This window comes from Phyllobates terribilis, unplaced genomic scaffold (genome assembly GCF_046119375.1).
Source record: "Phyllobates terribilis strain yellow unplaced genomic scaffold, ASM4611937v1 Scaffold_1__5_contigs__length_1240528914, whole genome shotgun sequence".
In the NCBI taxonomy this organism is placed as follows: Eukaryota; Metazoa; Chordata; class Amphibia; order Anura; family Dendrobatidae; genus Phyllobates; species Phyllobates terribilis.
The window spans coordinates 1,132,110,798-1,132,133,142 of record NW_027362761.1 but is presented as its reverse complement, the minus strand read 5'-3'; the positions used below and the strand labels follow the sequence as shown (position 1 = coordinate 1,132,133,142).

The 22,345-nt window shown below is 43.6% G+C and overlaps 1 protein-coding gene across 2 annotated transcripts in view; it reads left to right on the top strand.

The window, feature by feature from the left end:
- Nucleotides 1-512: 512 nt before the first annotated feature.
- CC2D2A (coiled-coil and C2 domain containing 2A) overlaps nucleotides 513-22,345 on the top strand; it is a 162,296-nt gene continuing 140,463 nt past the window's right edge. Inside the window, exons 1-2 of one of the 2 annotated variants that reach the window (XM_073647301.1) lie at nucleotides 513-775; nucleotides 6,210-6,293. In XM_073647301.1, the coding sequence (XP_073503402.1) occupies nucleotides 737-775; nucleotides 6,210-6,293 (123 nt within the window). In that variant the 5' untranslated portion in view covers nucleotides 513-736. Of the gene's footprint in view, nucleotides 776-6,209; nucleotides 6,294-22,345 lie in introns of those variants that run through there. The other variant, XM_073647312.1, reaches the window with a different exon arrangement.

Genomic DNA, 22,345 nt, shown 5'->3' with positions numbered 1-22,345 from the left:
ACACTGATGCGGTTCCCGTTTCCATATTCCTGTAGACCTAGGCTATTCAGGAGTCTGGGAAAGTAGAGTGATAACCGTTTTGTGAGCAGTCATGTTGAACATATTGTCATCTTTCCCCCAAAACAGCTATGACTAAGGTCACATTCACACATTCAGTATTCGGTCAGTATTTTACATCACTATGTGTAAGCCAAAACCAGGAGTGGAACAATCAGAGGAAAAGTATAATAGAAACACCTCACCACTTCCGTATTTATCACCCACTCCTGGTTTTGGCTTTCAAATACTGAGGTAAAATACTGAATGTGTGAACGTGGCCTTATAGTGATTTTTTTTTTTACTGAATTTCAGAGCATCCTGAATTAATTTATAAAATGGTGCTCTAAATGAAATCAGCTGATGCACTGTGGAACAACAGCTCTCAGCAAGTCTATGTCTGAAAGGATATGACAAAACCTGTAGGAAAACAGAATACTTCGTCCCTTTGCTCAATCCCAGCTCTGCCCAGATCACACAGAGGGGATGCTGGGAGTGGGAGGGACTGGCCACACAATGGCTGCTTCCAGTTACTATGTTGTCAGTAACTTACCTCCTTACTCTGCAGTGATGTGTGAATGCTGATAATACATGACACATGCAGCTCTTACACTAATATGGTGGAAGTTGCATTGGGAAGCTAGGTGGCATTACAAGGACCCAGCAGAAGCCTGGCATCCCTGGCACAGGAGCTCCCAGCATGAGGGGCCCGGAGGAGAAGCAGAGGATGATAGTGGAGGTGGGTCTGTGCGCTGCACTGGTGGTCACGTGGCGCCTGTGATACATTGTAGCCGCTATTTGTAAACACTGCGGTGATTCTTCCTCTGCTCCGCAGACTTCGATCCTCTCTGCTTGTATCGTTCTCGGTTCAGTTGCATTGTCAGGATTTCTGGTGGCTTTAGTGTGGCTGTGATTGCTGGCAATGAAGGTGTAAACCTGGCTGTGTTAGGTAAAAAGTCTTTACCAGCACTGAAGAGGTTACAGTGTGCTTGTTGTGGGGAGGGTTCAGTATATTGTGGTGATGTTGCTATGATGGTGCTAAATAGAAACCAACTGTAGGTTAGAAGCAAAGTCCAGAATGTGTCCATGTACAGCCATATGTATGGCCAGTAATAACTGCAACTTCCTCCCAATATCATGCAGCCTTTCTGCCATTATATACATAATAATATCCATACAGAGGACATTAAAAGTCTGCAGTTGCACACCTCTCTCTGTATGTAAAAATATATATTTTTTTCAAATCTGACCTGTGCCACTTTATGTGGCAATAACCCTGAATTGTTTCATCACATCCCAGTGATTCTGAGATTTGTTTTTTTCACTACACATTATATTTTATGATAATGGCATAGCTGGTTTTAGACAAAAGTGGGGCCCTGGGCATAAGTTTAAAGTGGGGCCCTAAATGCCAACCTATTGCACCATTACACGGAAACATTTCGGTTGTATTTACATGCGCTGGGTTCAGGCCGCTAAATGAGCATGATCAACAATTTTGAAGTCGTTCGCTTATTTCCCGGCTTCTTTACACCGTCTGAGGAACAATGATGGGGACAGAACAATCACTAATAGATCAATTTGTCCCCATACTGTATCATGTTATCAACAGGATATATGCAGTTTTCACCAGGCGATGTGCTGCTGAGAGCAATGATTTATATTATGGCATAAACAATTCAATCACTTGATGAATAGGCAGCATTTTGCTTGTTTAGTATAATGCACCTCATAGTCATCCATGTAGTATAATGCACCCCAAAATCCTCCATATTGTATAATGCACACCATATAATCCTCCATACAGTATAATGTGCCCCATTAGCCCTCCATACGGTATAATGCACACCCCATATCCCTACATATAGTTTAATGCACATCCCATAGTCCTCCATATTGTATAATGCACCCCCATAATCTTCCATATAGTACAATGCACCCACCATAGTATAGTGCACCCTATAGTCCTTCATATAGTATAATGCATTCCACATAGTTCCTCCATACTGTATAATGCACTCTCCATTGTCCTCCATACAGTATAATGCAGCCCCCATATAGAACATAAAGTAGAATGCACTCCCCATAGTCCTTGATAGAGTATTATGCAGCCCCCATATAGTAATATAGTATAATGCGCTCGCCATAGTTCTCAATAGAGTATAATTCCACTCCATAGAGTAGAATGCAGCCCCCAGTCCTCCAGTGTTATGGCCACCACGTACTCACTGATTTAAAAATAAATACCATACTCGCCTCTCCTTGTTCCCCCGCTGCTCCATACTCTGCAGTGTATCTACTCAGCTGCTCCACTGCCCGGCACAGCATGGAGCGCGATGAAGTGATGTCATAGCGTCAGATGCAGAGGGGGAATGATGGGAGAGGGAGTGTCACCTGATGCTCCGTCCTCCATCAGTTCTTTCCACTGTATGGGCATCTATGATGCTGATACAGTTGAATGTTCGATGGGGGGCGGAGTCCCTTGACTCACAAACCCCATAGCAGCCGCGAGGTGTGCCCCTGGGGGAGTCGGGGCCCTAGGCAAATGCCTAGTTTGCCTGCCCCTAATGCCGGCCCTGGATAATGGTAAATTTATGTCTATATGTTTTGCATTCATTTATAAAAATATCAGAAATTTGAGAAGCATTTCTAAAAATTTGCAGATTTCAAACTTTGAATGCTTATCCCTTTAATCCAGATAGTCATACCACACACAAAATAGTTAATAAATAACATGACTGAACAGAACTACAGAATGGAAAAAAAAATGGATGCAAATAGATGTGTGCAAGCTTATTAGAACAAACTCTGCGAATATGCCCTATTAGATCCAAGGGCTGCCAGTCATAGAGGGTATGTGGTTCTTCAGATCCCCCTCTATTATTCCAAATGAGGAACTGCTGCAAACAGTAATTTCCTCTGTGGAAGACATCGCACAACCTTGCATTACATGGCTTATTACTATCCATTTTTATGGATGCCATGTAATACCCCATTTCAGCTGTAGTGGCCGCTGTGGGAGAAATGTACATCCTCAAGGATACCAGCTGATCACTTGGGGGCTTATCTAGCCAATGCCTGAGATCAGCTGATCACCAATGGATTTAGTTGCAGAACTGTTAGAATAATATTAGGAAATATCTATTACAGCCATTACATAATATATTTGGGCAGACATTAAATTCTATTCCAGAGATTACAGTTATTGACGTTCTCCGTTTTATCACAGCGGTCTTTGTTTTTATGTGGGATGTGTGTCATACATTTCTAATTGAGTCCATGTTTTTAAGAAACCTTATCAGCCCAGTGTATGGTGGCGGGATGACCTCAGCCGAAGCTTGTAGGTCTGTGGTGCTTTTCTAGATGATGAAATCCATGTGGAATTTTACAGCTTATTCTAAGAATTCATGAAAAGTTATGTAATTCTTGGTCAGATGAAGACGACCAGGCAGAGTATTTGCCCTCTGAAACTGGTCGATTAGACATTTCCTCTGTAGCTCAGTTTATTATGGTCAATGCATAGGATATATACATGGTGGCCCAACACTTGCCCAACTAGAACAGTGTTGTGACCTTCGCTGCCAATATGACTTCTGCAATTCTGTGCTCCGTGCCCCTTATGGAGATCGCTAAACCAGTAAGGTAATATTCCCAGTGCTGCTGTGTAAGGGTGGTGGACTGTGCTGTCGCATTCCTTTCCCTGAAGACACCAGTTGCGTCAATGTTGTGTATTGTGAACAGTGTCCTGCGTCTTTGTAAATATTGTGATGTAATGTTCCTGCTGTGTAATCCAGAAAGTGTGATAAGTATTGTTAGTGTAATATACCTGGTGTATAGTAATGTAGTGCATATTGTTATAAGATGTATAGTGTTTGTAAGGGAGAGCTGCCCGGCAACAAACTGCAGGGACAGATGCAGTTAATGTCTGGGACTAGCCCACAGTGTGAGGGGTTGGTGCCAGGTAAAGCAGACTGTTTCCTGTAGTTAAGGAGATAGGAGTTGGAGTATAACGTGAGCAGTGCAGCCGTTGACTTGATCTCTAGTAAAAGTAGACTTAAGGCTAGGGATAGAGAGATCCTAAAGAAGAGGTGACTGGCCGGCCAACACCATCGGCTACAGGCAGCCTGCCCAGCTGCACCACCAACACCCAGCCAGCACCCACTCTTTCATGTAGTGTGCCAGGGCGTAAAAGTAAGAGATCAGTGTCACTCCCGTGGCTACCGTTCTGCGCTGCGCTACAGCTGTAGACATGAATGTCAGGGCCATAGCAGGATGGAGTGCAGAGTCTGCAGTCACACCGGTGCCCTGGAGCCTTAGGAAGAGCAAAGACACCCTCAGCTACGTAAGAAAACCCCAGTATTATAAATGTTACATAGTGCAAAATATTAGATATTTTGCACTGGCATCAATAAACCTTATGCCTCTGAATGAAATGCACATAACATGGGTGTTCTAGTTCATGGATTCCGGTATCCTCCCTTCTGAAATGTCACAAGGTGCACAGCAGTAAGTCGTCTACTTGTGTAGGTAATGTAAGTGGGAAAATAATTATTTTACATGTATGCCAAAAGATCAGCCATTCCTTCTAATAAACCTCAGATCAGACGTAGGCTATGTTCACACACAGCGTTTTTTCTTTGCATGCTAAACCTGCTGTCTTGGCTGCTTTTTTGCAGCTGCGTTTTTTGCTGCGGATTACAGGTGTGTTTTTGTCCACAGTAAATAATAAAGTTAGTTTTACTCACTAAAAATGCATCAAAACTATTTGGGGGGGTTGGATTACAAAGTTTTTAAACTTTATCATTGTCTTCCATTTAAAAAAAAAAAATGCTGCAAAAACAGTGAAAGAATTGACACCCTGCAGTGCTCAAATTCAGCCAGGAAAAAAAACAAACAAGCATGTGCGTGAGATTTCTCATAGCTTTTTCTGTTACTGTAAAACGCAGCATATTTGTAGAAAAAATACAGAAAAAAAAGTGTTTGTGAACATAGCCTTACTGAATGTCTACTGCCTGCAGCGGAAGCCCTCTCCATATCTAGATCCAGTAGTAGACAAGGAATGATCAGCCCCATGACATTAGTAAAGCTTCAAATGTCTAATTCAGGAGGAAACTAAGAATTGAGCAGAAACACAAAGAACTTGTCTTCTCCCAGAATCAGCTCAGCACTCTGGTCTGTATCTGGTATTTTAGCTCAACTACCCTGAAGTGACAGAAGCTGAGCTGCAATACCACGCAGAACCTGAGGACCGATATGGCAGTATTTTTGGAATAAAGCATCCATGTTTTTATGATACTGGTCATTATTTTTTTATTATGCAGCGCTCATGTTCTGGGTTCAAATCCCACCGAGGACAACATCTGCAAGGGGTCTGTATGTTCTCCGCTGGTTTTCTTGTGTTTTCTCTGGTTCTCCGATTTTCTCCCACACTCCAAAGACATACTGATAGGGAATTTATATTGTGAGCTCCAATGGGGACAGTGATGATGTTTTTAAAGCGCTGCAGAATATGGTGGAGCTATATAAGCGAGTAAAATACATTTCTCTTTCTTTGGAAGATTTCTAAAAGACGTTCTCTGGAGGATGCAGTGCTTCTTGCGGACAAGGTGTGAGGACTTGTACCCTCTGTGTACACCATCCATCATTCACTTTACATTTAGTTTTCTCTTAAAGCACCACTCCAGTGTTTTTTTTTTTTTCTTTTTTATTGTAGCCCTGGAGTGGTGCTTCTAATATAAGGTCCCTGACCGTAGTCTTATACTAACCACAACCATCTTCCCCTTCTATCAGCGCTGCTCCCATCGGTCTCCAGCAGTTTGTGAGCTGCAGGATCGCTCTGTTTGCTGGGTGAGCCACAGGTCAATGCAAGTCTGTGAGATCCTCGTTATGGTTCTCATGGCCTTACATTGAGAGTTTGTGACCGTTACTTCTGACTTCCGGCCAGTCAGACGTTGTGACCACAAGTCAAGTTGGCACTGCTGGACTGGGGCGGTGCCGATAAAAGGTGAAGACACCGGCAGGTAAGTATACGAATATGGTCAGGGACCTTAGATTAGTAGCACCACTCCAGCACTGCAAAAACAAAAAGCGCTGGAGTGATGCTTTAAAACCAAATTGCTGTCATGTATCTAATGTTATTAATTATCCTTGGGTTTATTTTTTTTCCCTTTCAGGAGCTCCAGGATAATGATGATGACGCTGAGGTGGAGCAGTTGAAAAAGACTCTGAGAGCACAACGTCAGAAAAGGAAGAAAGTGGTACAGTACTTTACCTGAAGTCTCCACAGGACCATTTTTATTGCATTTTATATATTTTTTTTACATTAGGCTTTAAAAGGGTAAATCACCCCTAAATTAAAATAAAACAGTCCTGTATGCGGTTTAAAAACCCCTAACATATGCTCACGTTTCCAATCCCACGCCACTTCTTCAGCAAAAAAAAAAAGTTTTTTTTTCTAATTTCTAATCTGTATCTTCTCCCTTTCAGTTTCATTCCATTGCTTCTCATGTTTCCATGTGTAAATGAGAATAAGGATGATCCCTCTACACACTGACATCTCTTCAGATATTTGTAGACAGCTATTAAGTCTCCTCTTAGTCTTCTTTTTTGCAAGCTAAATATTCCCAGATCCTTTAGCGGTTCCTTGTAGGAGATAGTTTGTAGCCCGCTCACCATCCTGGTAGCTCTTCTCTGAATTTGCTCCAGTTTTTCAGTCTTTTTTAACCCCTTAAGCCCCGCGGGTGGTTTGCACGTTAATGACCGGGCCAATTTTTACAATTCTGACCACTGTCACTTTATGAGGTAATTACTCTGGAACGCTTCAACGGATCCCCCTGATTCTGAGATTGTTTTTTCGTGACATATTGTACTTCATGATTGTGGAAAAATTTCTTCGATATCACTTGCGTTTATTTGTGAAAAAAACGGAAATTTGGCGAAAATTTTGAAAATTTTGCAATTTTCAAAATTTGAATTTTTAAGCCCTGAAATCAGAGCGATATGTCACACAAAAGAGTTAATAAATAACATTTCCCACATGTCTACTTTACATCAGCACAATTTTGGAACCAAAATTTTTTTTTGTTAGGGAGCTATAAGGGTTAAAAGTTGACCAGCGATTTCTCATTTTTCCAACAAAATTTACAAAACCATTTTTTTAGGGACCACATCACATTTGAAGTCACTTTGAGAGGTCTTTATGACAGAAAATACCCAAAAGTGACACCATTCTAAAAACTGCACCCCTCAAGGTGCTCAAAACCACATTCAAGAACTTTATTAACCCTTCAGGTGCTTCATAGGAATTTTTTGAATGTGGAAGAAAAAAATGAACATTTAACTTTTTTCACAAAAATGTTACTTTAGACCCAATTTTTTTTATTTTCACAGGGGTAACAAGAAAAAATGGACCGCAAAATTTGTTGTGCAATTTCCCCTGGGCACGCAGATACCCAATATTTGGGGAAAAAACACTGTTTGGGCGCACTGTAGGGCTCTGAAGGGAAGGAGCGCCATTTGACTTTTTGATTGTAAAATTTGCTTGAATAATTAGCGGACACCATGTTGCGTTTAGAGAGCCCCTGTGTGCCCAAACATTGGAGCTCCCCCACAAGTGACCCCATTTTGGAAACTAGACCCCCCAAGGCACCTATCTAGATGCATAGTGAGCAGTTGCAACCCCCAGGTGCTTCACAAATTGATTCGTAATAATGAAAAAGTGAAAAAAAAAACACTTTTTCATTTTTACGAATCAATTTGTGAAGCACCTAGGGGTTCCAAGTGCTCACTATGCATCTAGATAGGTGCCTTGGGGGGTCTAGTTTCCAAAATGGGGTCACTTGTGGGGGAGCTCCAATGTTTGGGCACACAGGGACTCTCTAAATGCAACATGGTATCCGCTAACAAATTGAATGGAAAATCGGCTCAAATTGTTAGTGGACACCACATTGCTTTTGGAGAGCCCCTCTGTGCCCAAACTTTGGAGCTCCCCCACAAGTGACCCCATTTTGGAAACTAGACCCCTCAAGGCACCTTTTTAGATGCATAGTGAGCACTTGGAACCCCCAGGTGCTTCACAAATTGATTCGTAATAATGAAAAAGTGAAAAAAAAAACACTTTTTCATTTTTACGAATCAATTTGTGAAGCACCTAGGGGTTCCAAGTGCTCACTATGAATCTAGATAGGTGCCTTGGGGGGTCTAGTTTCCAAAATGGGGTCACTTGTGGGGGAGCTCCAATGTTTGGGCACACAGGGACACTCTAAATGCAACATGGTATCCGCTAACAAATTGAATGGAAAATCGGCTCAAATTGTTAGCGGACACCACATTGCGTTTGGAGAGCCCCTCTGTGCCCAAACTTTGGAGCTCCCCCACAAGTGACCCCATTTTGGAAACTAGACCCCCCAAGGCACCTATCTAGATTCATAGTGAGCACTTGGAACCCCAGGTGCTTCACAAATTGATTCATAAAAATGAAAAAGTGTTTTTTTTTTCACTTTTTCATTATTACGAATCAATTTGTGACGCACCTGGGGATTCCAAGTGCTCACTATGCATCTAGATAGGTGCCTTGGGGGGTCTAGTTTCCAAAATGGGGTCACTTGTGGGGGAGCTCCAATGTTTGGGCATACAGGGGCTCTCCAAACGCAACATGGCGTCCGCTAACAATTTGAGCCGATTTTCCATTCAATTTGTTAGCGGACACCATGTCGCGTTTGGAGAGCCCGTGATGTGCCTAAACAGTGGAGCTCCCCCACAAGTGTCCCCATTTTGGAAACTATACCCCTCAAGGATTTTATTAAGGTGTATAGTGAACATTTTGAACCCAGAGGTACGGCACAGAATTTGTTTACATTAGGTCATCATATTGAATAAGTTGTCATTATTCTTGAGCGCAAGTGCTCGCTATTTGAGTTTGCATCGGGTACTCAGGTATGCACCATGTACAGCGTGTGCTCGAGTGACATGCTCGAGTCCCTGCTCCGCATGTTTCACGGTTATTAGACACCCAAAAAAAAAACATGCGGGGATCGCTCGTGCATGGCAGCCAATCCCCGTAAAGTTTTTTGGCCGCGAAACATATGGGGCAGAGACTCGAGCATGTCACTCAAATACCCACGATACTCAATGCATACCAGAGCACCCGATGCAAACTCAAGTAGCGAGCACTTGCTCTCAACACTAGTCGCCATATCGTCATCTTTTTTTCTTACTTTTGAAAAAAATCCCAACCCCAGCCCTAACCCTAGCACAACCCTAGCCCCAGCACAACCCTAGCCCCAAACCCAGCCCTAACCCTAGCCCAATCCTAACCCAAGTGTTTATTTTTGACGCCGTTCCTTGTGCGGTATAAGTGATTAGACGACTTTATTCTTCGGGTCGGTGTGATTACAGCAATGCCAGAATCATATGGGGTTTTTATGACTGACAGCTGTCACACACTAAAAGACGCATTTTTTGTAAAATCTAGTTTTTGCATCGCCATATTTTGAGAGCTATAATTTTTCCAGATTTTGGCAGACAGTCATGTGACGGCTCGTTTTTTGCGGGATGACTTGACGTTGTTATTGGTGCCATTTTCAGGTACGTGACATTTTTTGATCGCTTTCTATTCCGATTTTTGGGAGGCAGAATAAACAAAAACCAACAATTCAGGAATTGTTTTTTTTTTTTTTTTTAATTCTGTTCCGCGTGTGGTAAAATTGATGAGGTAGCTTTATTCTTCGGGTCAGTACGTTTACAGCGGTACCACATTTGTATCATTTTTCTATGTTTTGGCGCTTATACACAATAAAAGCTATTTTATAGAAAAAAATATTTTTTAGTATCGCTTTATTCTGAGAGCTATAACTTTTTTATTTTTCGGCTGATGGAGCTGTGTGGCAGCTTGTTTTTTGCGGGACGAGATGACGTTTTCAGCGGTATCATTTTTATTTATATGCGTCTTTTTGATCGCGTGTTATTCCACTTTTTGTTTGGCGGTATGGTGATAAAGCATTGTTTTTTGCTTCGTTTTTTTTTGTTTTTTTTTACCGTGTTCACTGAAGGGGTTAACTAGTGGGACAGTTTTATAGGTCAGGTTGTTCCGGACGCGGCGATACCAAATATGTGTACTTTTATTGTTTTTTTTTTTTTTTTTATAATAATATTTATTGATGGGTACATTATATTTTTATTTTTGGTGTATTATTATTTTTATTTTTTTATAATATTTTTGCACATTTTTTTTTTTTTTTTCCACTTTCACACAGTTTATACACTTTATTACTTTGTCCCACTCTGGGACTTTCACTTTTTTTTTTCTGATCGCCTGCATGGCACAGGAATGGAGCACCATCCCTATGCCATGAAGGCTGTCAGAAGTGCAGTGTGAAGATTGCTTGGAGATGCACTGCGCATGTCCAAGCAATCTTCCTGCTCTCTGGTGACCCGGATGTTGTCATGACGACATCGGGTCGTCATGGCAACACCCGGGAAGCCTTTGCAGACTGCGCTGGAAGCCGGAAGAGGAGGTGAGTATCGCCGATCACCTCCCCTTGCCCCCGCAATGCCGCGATCGACTTCGATCGCAGCATCGCGGGGGTTAATGTGCTGGGAGCGGTGCAGGACTGCTCCCTGCACATAGTACCGGGTGTCAGCTGTGACAATCAGCTGACACCCGGCGGCGATCGCGCCCGCACAGCCTGTGTGCGCGCGCGATCGCGATGACGTACTAATACGGGTCTGGCTCTTAAGTCCCAGGGCACAGACGCGTATTAGTACGTCAGATGTTATTAAGGGGTTAAAATGTGGTGCCCAGAACTGGACACAGTATTCCAGTTGAGGTCTGACCAAGGAGGAGTAGAGGGGGATAATTACTTCACGTGATCTAGACTATGCTTCTCTTAATACATCCCAGAACTGTTTGCTTTTCTTGTTGCTGCATCACACTGTTGTCTCACGTACAGCCTGTGATCTATTAGTATACCTAAGTCTTTTTCACACGTGCTGTTGCTTAGTTTTATTCCTCCCATTCTGTTGATGTAATTTTCATTTTTCTTGCCCAGATGTAGAATCTTGTATTTCTCCCTGTAACAGTTAGGTCCATATATATTTGGACAGAGACAACATTTTTCTAATTTTGGTTCTAAACATTACCACAATGAATTTTAAACAAAACAATTCAGATGCAGTTGAAGTTCAGACTTTCAGCTTTCATTTGAGGGTATCCACATTAAAATTGGATGAAGGGTTTAGGAGTTTCAGCTCCTTAACATGTGCCACCCTGTTTTTAAAGGGACCAAAAGTAATTGGACAATTGACTCCAAAGCTATTTCATGGACAGGTGTGGGCAATCCCTTCGTTATGTCATACTCAATTAAGCAGCTAAAAGGCCTGGGGTTGATTTGAGGTGTGGTGCTTGCATTTGGAAGGTTTTGCTGTGAAGTAAACATGCGGTCAAATGAGCTCTCCATGCAGGTGAAACAAGCCATCCTTAAGCTGCAAAAGCAGAAAAACCGCATCCGAGAAATTGCTACAATATTAGGAGTGGCAAAATCTACAGTTTGGTACATCCTGAGAAAGAAAGAAAGCACTGGTGAACTCATCAATGCAAAAAGACCTGGGTGCCCACGGAAGACAACAGTAGTGGATGATCGCAGAATAATCTCCATGGTGAAGAGAAACCCCTTCACAACAGCCAACCAAGTGAACAACACTCTCCAGGAGGTAGGCGTATCAATATCCAAATCTACCATAAAGAGAAGACTGCATGAAAGTAAATACAGAGGGTTCACTGCACGGTGCAAGCCACTCATAAGCATCAAGAATAAAAAGGCTAGACTGGACTTTGCTAAAAAAAACTTCTAAAAAAGCCAGAACAGTTCTGGAAGAACATTCTTTGGATAGATTAAACCAATATCAACCTCTACCAGAATGATAGAAAGAGAAAAGTATGGCAAAAGGCATGGTACAGCCCATGATCTAAGCATACCACATCATCTGTAAAACACGGCGGAGGCAGTGTGATGGCTTGGGCATGCATGGCTGCCAGTGGCACTGGGTCACTAGTGTTTATTGACGATGTGACACAGGACAGAAGCAGCCGAATGAATTCTGATGTATTCAGAGCCATACTGTGTGCTCAGATCCAGCCAAATGCAGCCAAACTGATTGGTCGTCGTTTCATACTACAGATGGACAATGACCCAAAACATAAAGCCAACGCAACCCAGGAGTTTATTAAAGCAAAGAAGTGGAATATTCTTGAATGGCCAAGTCAGTCACCTGATCTCAACCCAATTGAGCATGCATTTCACTTGTTAAAGACTAAACTTCAGACAGAAAGGCCCACAAACAAACAGCAACTGAAAACCACCGCAGTGAAGGCCTGGCAGAGCATCAAAAAGGAGGAAACACCGCGTCTGGTGATGTCCATGAGTTCAAGACTTCAGGCAGTCATTGCCAACAAAGGGTTTTCAACCAAGTACTATGAAATTAACATTTTATTTACAACTATTTAATCTGTCCAATTAATTTTGGTCCCTTTAAAAACAGGGTGGCACATGTTAAAGAGCTGAAACTCCTAAACCCTTCATCCAATTTTAATGTGGATACCCTCAAATGAAAGCTGAAAGTCTGAACTTCAACTGCATCTGAATTGTTTTGTTTAAAATTCATTGTGGTAATGTCTAGAACCAAAATTAGAAAAATGTCTTAGTCCAAATATATATGGACCTAACTGTAAATACCATTTTATTAGTCGCTGCCCATTTTTCAAACTTATCTAGATCCTTCTGAATCCTTTCTCTGTGTAATAGTTTGGCGCCTCGTACTAACTACCTGCCTGACGTGACTTAGTAAGACATAGAAGGACAAGATGGGTTTCATGTGTACGGCTACATGAAATAACTGTTGGACGATTGTTTCTCTGAAGTTCAGATTTTTTTTAATGGGGAGAGGGGAATAAATTTCTGCCAAAATCTTTTGCAGTTTACCTCCCATGTTATAAGAATTAAGGATCGGGCATAATGAACATCCTTTTTTCACTCGACATCGGCCATCAGAGCAAAGGCAGGTGGCTTCAATATATATTCGATGAGTGGTCCATCCAAGGTCTGTTTCATGTGCTTGCACACTTTTACAAAACAGATAATCAGAGGAATTCCTTTTAATCCACTTTAATAGAATATTTGGCATCATACAACCAAATATTCGGATTATCAGACGGCGATAGAAAACTCAATAAAACTTTGAGTAAAAGACATTGAAGGTGTAAGTCCAAAAATGTGATAATACAAGCCTTTCAATTGTTTGTTTTTTGCTTGTTTTTTCTCCTTTCCGTTTTATGAAACCCCACATTATTTCACTTATGTGCTGGAAACCAGTGCCAGATTATCAGACTGTCTGGTGTATTGGATCGCCGATAAATACATGTGCTGACTCAAGAGTTGGTTAATTTTGGGGGGTTTTTTGTACTCAATACAAGACTTAAAATATTACCCATTACACACCCATAGGGAAGGTGTAATTAACCCTTGTCTTGTCTTACACCAGGCAGGATGTTCTTATTTAGTAGCAGGTATTGTGCTTTTGGCATGTATTTTAGCACTTTGTAAAATTAAAGGGGTTGACCATGATTTCAAAGAAATATTCATATTTTAACAAAAGGTAATATATATACAGTACAGACCAAAAGTTTGGACACACTTTCTCATTTAAAGATTTTTCTGTATTTTCATGACTATGAAAATTGTACATTCCCACTGAAGGCATCAAAACTATGAATTAACACATATGGAATTATATACTTAACAAAAAAGTGTGAAACAACTGAAAATATGTCTTATATTCTAGGTTCTTCAAAGTAGCCACCTTTTGCTTTGATGACTGCTTTGCACACTCTTGGCATTCTCTTGATGAGCTTCAAGAGGTAGTCACCGGAAATGGTCTTCCAACAATCTTGAAGGAGTTCCCAGAGATGCTTAGCACTTGTTGGCCCTTTTGCCTTCACTCTGCCGTCCAGCTCACCCCAAACCATCTCGATTGGGTTCAGGTCTGGTGACTGTGGAGGCCAGGTCATCTGGCGTAGCACCCCATCACTCTCCCTCTTGGTCAAATAGCCCTTATGTAACGGGTCTGGGAGGCGGAACCTCTGAGCTACTATACAAGGGGGCGGTCCTTGTAAGGGAGCGGGTGGCGACCAGGGTAGACGGGCAGGCAGTCACAGCAGGTGACTGGGACAGTCTCTGAATGAACGGACAGGAGGTCACGGCAAGTGACCGGGGCAGTCTCTGGATGAACGGGCAGGAGGTCACGGCAAGTGACCGGGGCAGTCTCTGGATGAACGGGCAGGAGGTCACGGCAAGTGACCGGGGCAGTCTCTGGGTAAAGGATTGGTACGACCTGTGGCGGCAGATGATAGACGTGAGCTCCCAGGTGAGCAGGCGAGAGTCTCTGGATAATCGGGTGGTCACAGCATGTGACGGCGGAGCCTCCAGGAAGACCAACAGACAGGTAGCAGATGAGCGCTCCCAGGTGAGCGGGCAGGAGTCTCTGGACAGGCGGGTGGTCACAGCACGTGACGGCAGAGCCTCCTGGTAGGCTAGCAGACAGGCAGCAGATGAGCGCTCCCAGGTGAGCGGGCAAGCTGGTCCTTAGACAGACTGACAGGAGTTGGAAGGCAGACCGTCGGACCTCAGGCAAGCAGGCAGGTAGAAGATGTGCGCTCCCAGGTGAGCGGGCAGGCTGGTCCTTAGACAGACTGACAGAAGTTGGAAGGCAGACCGTCGGACCTCAGGCTAGCAGGCAGGTAGCAGGATAACAGGCAGGAATTAGACAGCAGACTGGCAGGAATCTGGCAGGTATCTGGCAGGTAACTGGCAACGGGACCTGAGGGCTGAAGCAGAGTAGTGAACAGTGCTACAACATTGCTCGGGCACCTCCATTTTGGAGGAGGTGCCTTTTATATGGGAGGTCCTCCGGCAATTGGCCGGGGACTCCTTAGGACGGCGCGCGCGGTCCCTTTAAGAGAGGGGGAGGGAGCGCGCGCGCGCGCGCCCTAAGCACACTGCCGGGGAAGGAGCGCGTGCCGGAAGCAGCGGGGAGAGAAGCGCTGGAGGACGCCGCGCCAGGAGCGGGGAGGTGAGAGGGACGGCGTCTCTGCCTAGAACGGGGCAGAGACGCCGATGCTACACCTTACACAGCCTGGAGGTGTTTGGGGTCATTTTCCTGTTGAAAAATAAATGATGGTAAACTAAACGCAAACCGGATGGAATAGCATGCCGCTGCAAGATGCTGTGGTAGCCATGCTGGTTCAGTATGCCTTCAACTTTGAATAAATCCCCAACAGTGCCACCAGAAAAGCACCCCCACACCATCACACCTCCTCCTCCATGCTTCACGGTGGGAACCAGGCATGTAGAGTCCATCCGTTCACCTTTTCTGCGTCGCACAAAGACACGGTGGTTGGAACCAAAGATCTCAAATTTGGACTCATCAGACCAAAGCACAGATTTCTACTGGTCTAATGTCCATTCCTTGTGTTCTTTAGCCCAAACAAGTCTCTTCTGCTTGTTGCCTGTCCTTAGCAGTGGTTTCCTAGCAGCTATTTTACCATGAAGGCCTGCTGCACAAGGTCTCCTCTTAACAGTTGTTGTAGAGATGTGTCTGCTGCTAGAACTCTGTGTGGCATGACCTGGTCTCTAATCTGAGCTGCTGTTAACCTGCGATTTCTGAGGCTGGTGACTCGGATAAACTTATCCTCAGAAGCAGAGGTGACTCTTGGTCTTCCTTTCCTGGGGCGGACCTCATGTGAGTCAGCTTCTTTGTAGGGCTTGATGGTTTTTGCAACTGCACTTGGGGACACTTTCAAAGTTTTCCCAATTTTTCGGACTGACTGACCTTCATTTCTTAAAGTAATGATGGCCACTCGTTTTTCTTTACTTAGCTGCTTTTTTCTTGCCATAATACAAATTCTAACAGTCTATTCAGTAGGACTATCAGCTGTGTATCCAGCAGACTTCTGCACAACACAACTGATGGTCCCAACCCCATTTATAAGGCAAGAAATCCCACTTATTAAACCTGACAGGTCACACCTGTGAAGTGAAAACCATTTCCGGTGACTACCACTTGAAGCTCATCAAGAGAATGCCAAGAGTGTGCAAAGCAGTCATCAAAGCGAAAGGTGGCTACTTTGAAGAACCTAGAATATAAGACATATTTTCAGTTGTTTCACACTTTTTTGTTAAGTATATAATTCCACATGTGTTAATTCATAGTTTTGATGCCTTCAGTGTGAATGTCCAATTTTCATAGTCATGAAAATACAGAAAAATCTTTAAATGAGAAGGTGTGTATATATATAATATATATATATATATATCGTCTTATCCCGTCTGTCTGCCTGTCTGTCTGTCCAGGAAATCCCGCGTCGCTGATTGGAGCCTTCAGTAGTTTAGAAAATTTTTCTGTAACTGATGCCAGGGCCGGCTCCAGGTTTTTCTGGGCCCCGGGCGAAAGAGTCTCAGTGGGCCCCTTTAACACATACCACGATTCATGATGCAGAGATACAGCAGAATATATATATATATATATATATATATATATATATATATATATATATATATATATATATATATATATATATATATATATATATATATATATATATAGTACAATGCAAATATTTCACTTCTTACATTACATGAGTGATATCTACTGTAAATTCCACAATAGCTCAGAAACCGGTGAATCGCTCCACACAGAATAGTGGCCCCCATATAAGGCTCCATACGGAATACTGGCCCCCATATAACGCTTCATACGGAATACTGGCCCCCATATTACACTCCATACGGAATACTGGCCCCCATATAAGGCCCCATAAGGAATACTGGCCCCTATATAAGGCCCCATAAGGAATACTGGCCCCCATATAAGGCCCCATACGGAATACTGGCCCCCATATAAGGCTCCATACGGAATACTGGCCCCCATATAAGGCTCCATACGGAATACTGGCCCCCATATAAGGCTCCATACGGAATACTGGCCCCCATATAAGGCTCCATACGGAATACTGGCCCCCATATAAGGCTCCATACGGAATACTGGCCCCCATATAAGGCTCCATACGGAATACTGGCCCCCATATAAGGCTCCATACGGAATACTGGCCCCCATATAAGGCTCCATACGGAATACTGGCCCCCTTTTAAAACTCCATACAGGATACTGGCCCCCATATAACGCTCCATACAGGATACCGGTCCCCTTATAACGCTCCATACAGGATACCGGTCCCCTTATAACGCTCCATACAGGATACTGGCCCCCATATAATGCTGCATGCAGGCTGTTCCCCCTTTATAATGCTCCATGCAGGCTGTTACCCCCCACATAATGCCCCATACAGGCTGTCCCCCCACGTAATGCCCCATACAGGCCCCCCCTTTTAATGCTCCATGCAGGCTGTTACCCCCCACATAATGCTCCATACAGGATGTCACCCCCCCCCCTCTTTATAATGCCCCATGCAGGATGTACCCCCCCTCTCTTTATAATGCCCCATGCAGGATGTACCCCCCTCTCTTTATAATGCCCCATGCAGGATGTACCCCCCCCTCTCTTTATAATGCCCCATGCAGGATGTCCCCCCCTTCTCTTTATACTGCCCCATGCCTCCATACATTAAAAAAAAAAAAAATCAAATACTCACCTCCCTTCTCCTCACCTGCTACCTGCTGCCCGCTGCTCGGGTCCGAACTCCAGCGTTGTCGGCGTCTTCCCGCTCAGCGCTCCCTGTGACGGCTCAGGGGAGGGCGCGGTGTAAAGGCGTCACCGCGCCCTCTGACCTGAGACGTCACAGGGAGCGCAGAGCAGGAAGACAGCTGATCTGCGGAGGCACGGGGAGAGGTAAGTATCCAGCTGCCGGGGCCCTGAGCAAGCGGCGGAGAAGGGCGGGCGCTGACACCGCTCTCCTCCGCCCATAGCCCAGCGGGGTGCGCGACCGCCAGTGGGCCCCTCTGCCTGCTCAGGGCCCCGGCATTTGCCCGGGTGCGCCGGGTGCTGACGCCGGCCCTGACTGATGCCATCAGTATGTTTTGCAACAATAAGTTTGCAAATGTCTTGAGACAGCTCAGTGGTTTTACCCAATATGAGATGTTTCTTGTGTGGCACCTTGGTAATTGAAACACCTTTTTATAGGCCATCAGTAGAACCAGCTGATATTATTTTTCACTAAGCGGCAGGATTGCTTTCTAATTACTGATAGATTTCAGCTGGTGTCATGACTTTCCGTGGCTTTTTGCACCTTTCTTTCTTCATGTGTTCAATACTTTTTCCCTGTGTCATTTCTTATTATTACACATGTCTATAAATTAAGTTATCTATGGTTTGATTTCTTTGCTTGTGTGGATTGGATGGATGGGTTATTACCGACATCTGGTGAGAATTTCATGGGTCTGGGTGGAGGGGAATCCTAGCACTTTATGAATGTATTACTTTACCAATTCTATGTCCTTGGGAAATTAATATAAAGGAAAAGACTAGGATAACCCCTTTAATGCTAGGTACACACTGCAGTTGTCAGCATTGTCTGGCGTATACACTCCGGATGTGTGCATCCTACAATGGTCCTAGTCTGAATGAATGTCCTAAATTTTATTCTCTTTAGAAAACAATTGAAAAAGAGGCACACCCTAGGTATATGCTTTCTTGCCGTGGCTCCCTGAATAGGAAAGTGCACTTTGCTGCAACTTCCTATACAGGAACCAGTATCGGGGACACACCTTCCAGACGGAGGCCAAAAGAACACACTTTTGGCATCCAACTTCTGGATGGGGGCTTATGTGAATGGTAAAGTATGTTGGGGAAAAGCTCCCAACGAATACTGTAGATTAAGCACACCGAGGCAGTGTGTACTTGGCCTTAGGCGGCATTCAGATGTCTATAATTTTTCACTTACGCAAAAAAAAAAGTCCAATTTCTCCAGTGTTTGATCGCTTTCATCAATGATTTTCACATATTAAAAGAAAAATAAATTACAGAACTTCTCCCGTACATTACAATGTTCACTGTACGTTGATGCCGTCCATGTTTTCTCCGTAATTTTCTCAGACCCATACACTTGTATGGGCAATTTTGATCCGTGACTCCAATCAAAAACAAATATGTCTCCGTGATTTATTTGAGAACACACGGTCTGCAAAAAATAAAACCATGGTCATGTGAATAGCATTATAGACTTTAATAGGTTACATATTGTATTCCAGAAGATCACGGATAGAACACGTACATGCTTTACGGACATGTGAATAAGGTCTTAGCAACATCTAAAATGGCTTAATAAAATTATCACTCGACAAACATAAGGCTCCGCCATGACCACACGTGAATCTGATCTGATCCATTAGTCAGTATATTCAAGAAAATGTGTTTGTTTTATATGGTTTTTATAAAAGAGACGTCACCCGCTGTTGTAGAATGAAGTCAGGCTTGTGGAATGTAACATCTACTCCATATGGTCTAGTTCTTACTCTACATCCCTCTGAGATTTCTGTAAAGTTGTAGATGAAAGATCCTGAGACTTTGTTGTTGCTGGATTTCCATGATTTCACATAACTATTGCATGTAATAAATCTGTTACGGTTTAGCGGGGCCCATTCATAGGCAGTTTTGTAGTAGAACCTGAACATCACTTATGGTGACGGTCATTTTTACCTACAGACAAAAGGTTTGCAATTCGGTTGTAGTTGAGCCGTGGCTGGAGGTTTGCGTCAATGAATGCTCTAATATAAGTTCCATTGAATAATTTGGACAACATTATGAGGCCCCATAGCAAAAAAATATTTTTATCTTTCTTATGCATCAGAATAATGCACAAAGTGACATCACAGTATGGGAATTATGCCCAATGGAACATTACAGTTAGGCTATGTGCCCACGATGCAGAAATGCTCCGGATTTTTCCTGAGCATTTCTGCATCTCCCTGGCAGAAAAAACGCATGCGGATTGTACATGCATTTTTCCATCAAGGTACACACTGATGTGAAGCGTTCTTCACATGCATTTCTGCATGCGGGTTGTCAAGCGCTTTCCAAGCTATTTTAGCATCACTTGGAAAGTGCTTGTAAACTTGGTCACACTATATAAATCCATGCAACCGGCATGGATTTATATAGTGTGACCCGAGAGAATGTCAAAAAAATAAAAAATAAATCTTTACTTACCTTCCGATGGCCCCCGGAGTCTTGCTTCACCGTCCCGGCAGATCGTGTTACACTGAAGGACCTGCTGACGTCAGCGGCGCGTGACCCGTCACATGGCTATGACGTCAGCGCAGGTCCTTCAGTCCATCGCAAACTTCCGGCATGAGAGGAGGGCATCGGGGGCCGCCAGAAGGTAAGTATACATTTATTTTTTATTTTATTCTTTTTTTTTTTTTTTTACAGTTTTCTATGGTACCCAGGTCCGGAGGAGAGTCTCCTCTTCTCTAGACCTGGGTACCATCCGCACATTGAAACGCGTGGAATGTGCATCTACATATACAGTGATGCGGAATCCAAGCATTCTAATGCAAGTCAATGGCGGTGAAAACGCAGCACTTCCACAAAATAATTGGTAGTGCTGCGTTTTTTTCCGCAATGATAATCCACAGCGGAAATTTCCGCAGCACATGCGGATTATCATTGGGGAACATGGCAGACCTTCTACCATGCGTTTTTTAAGCGTTTCTGCAGCGTTTTTGCCGCTGCGGAAACGCTTAAAAAACGCATCGTGGGCACACAGCCTTACAGGAATAATCTACTCAGTGGCATAAACAGTAGTGTTACAGTGTGGAGATGATGCACAAAGCGATGTCACGGTGTGGGGATGAATCACACAGCGATGTCATGATACGAGATGATGCACACAGCGATGTCAGTGGTACCTGGCGGCTAGACGGGAGTCTCGTGAATCTCTCACATTCCGGGGTCCCTGGCGCGGGTTTTGATTAGAGAGGGCTGGTGCGATCTGAATTGTGCTTCACGTTGCACAGATAACATCGCGCCAGTCATGACAATTCAAATGTTGCACCAGGGACACCAGGAGGTAATACATTCGTGGGACTCCCATCTAGACACCAGATACCACTGACCTGGTCGCTGGATTGGACTCCCATGAATCGATCCGCTTGTCTCTATCAGAAATGGCCACCTTAGTTGTTGGGTCCTATAACATCTGCTATTTTACTGTACGTCTATGTTGATCAGCTTCTAAAAGTGCTACAACCATGACCAAATGAGTAACAAGTTCAGGAAGGAACACCATTTATCAGAAAAATAAATGCAGATAGTGTTGAAATTGTGACACCTGTCGGGGCCCCTAGCGGTTGCGTGATATGCCACTATTAGTGGTGCAGCACTGTATATAGTGTAAGGTGGCGTGGTGTTATAGCTGTGGGCGAGGTTCTCTTCTCTTCGCCCTGGCACTCTACATGAAGATGGGGGTCCTGGCAGGGTGTGTGGGCTTCGTCTATGGGGGCACTCCACCCTTGGAGGCCGCATGATGCCGGTGATGCCGGTGACTTCGGCTGGCCAGTATCCGATGTTAAACAGTTCAATGATGGAGACCACCACTCGAAAATAGTTTTTTACTTAACATTAACTTGGTGGAAACTATGTACAATAGATAGCAGGAGCATAACTTCATGAATATTCTTTCACAATATGGAGCATCTACACACACAGACTCTCTACTTCTTCCAGGCTTACTTGTTTCTGCCTCAAGTTCCTCTGTCTTCACCACAACCCAGCACAATACTATGTGGGGGTCTCTATGTGGGAGAAACAGGACATAAACTGAGAGCAAGGATGAGGTCTCATAGCCACACAATTACAAATAAAGAAAACCCATGTACCGGTGGCCAAACATTTGTGGTCCAGGACATAACATCAACAATATGAAAGTTGTCATATTAAAAGGCAACTTTAAATGACAAAAACGCAGAAGAGTTTGGGAATACAAACTGATTATGGTCTTTGGCACCCTCCACACAGGAAGAAATCTGTCAGGAGGATTTATGTCTCACTACAAAATCTGAGGAATCTGCTCCAGAGACAGTGAGGGCACCAGGCCTCTGATCTTACATGGATATTGTGACCATAAAACTTTCACACCACTAATCTAATAAAAATTAGGATTCAATCTCTAAGCTCTATTTGTTTATTTAAATGTCAATTTATGCCATGCGTCTGCTTCTTCTTTTTTTTTTTTCTTGTGTGCATAGATTTGTGTTTCTTCATATATCTTGTTATACCATGCCTGAGGAAGAGACCTAAGTTG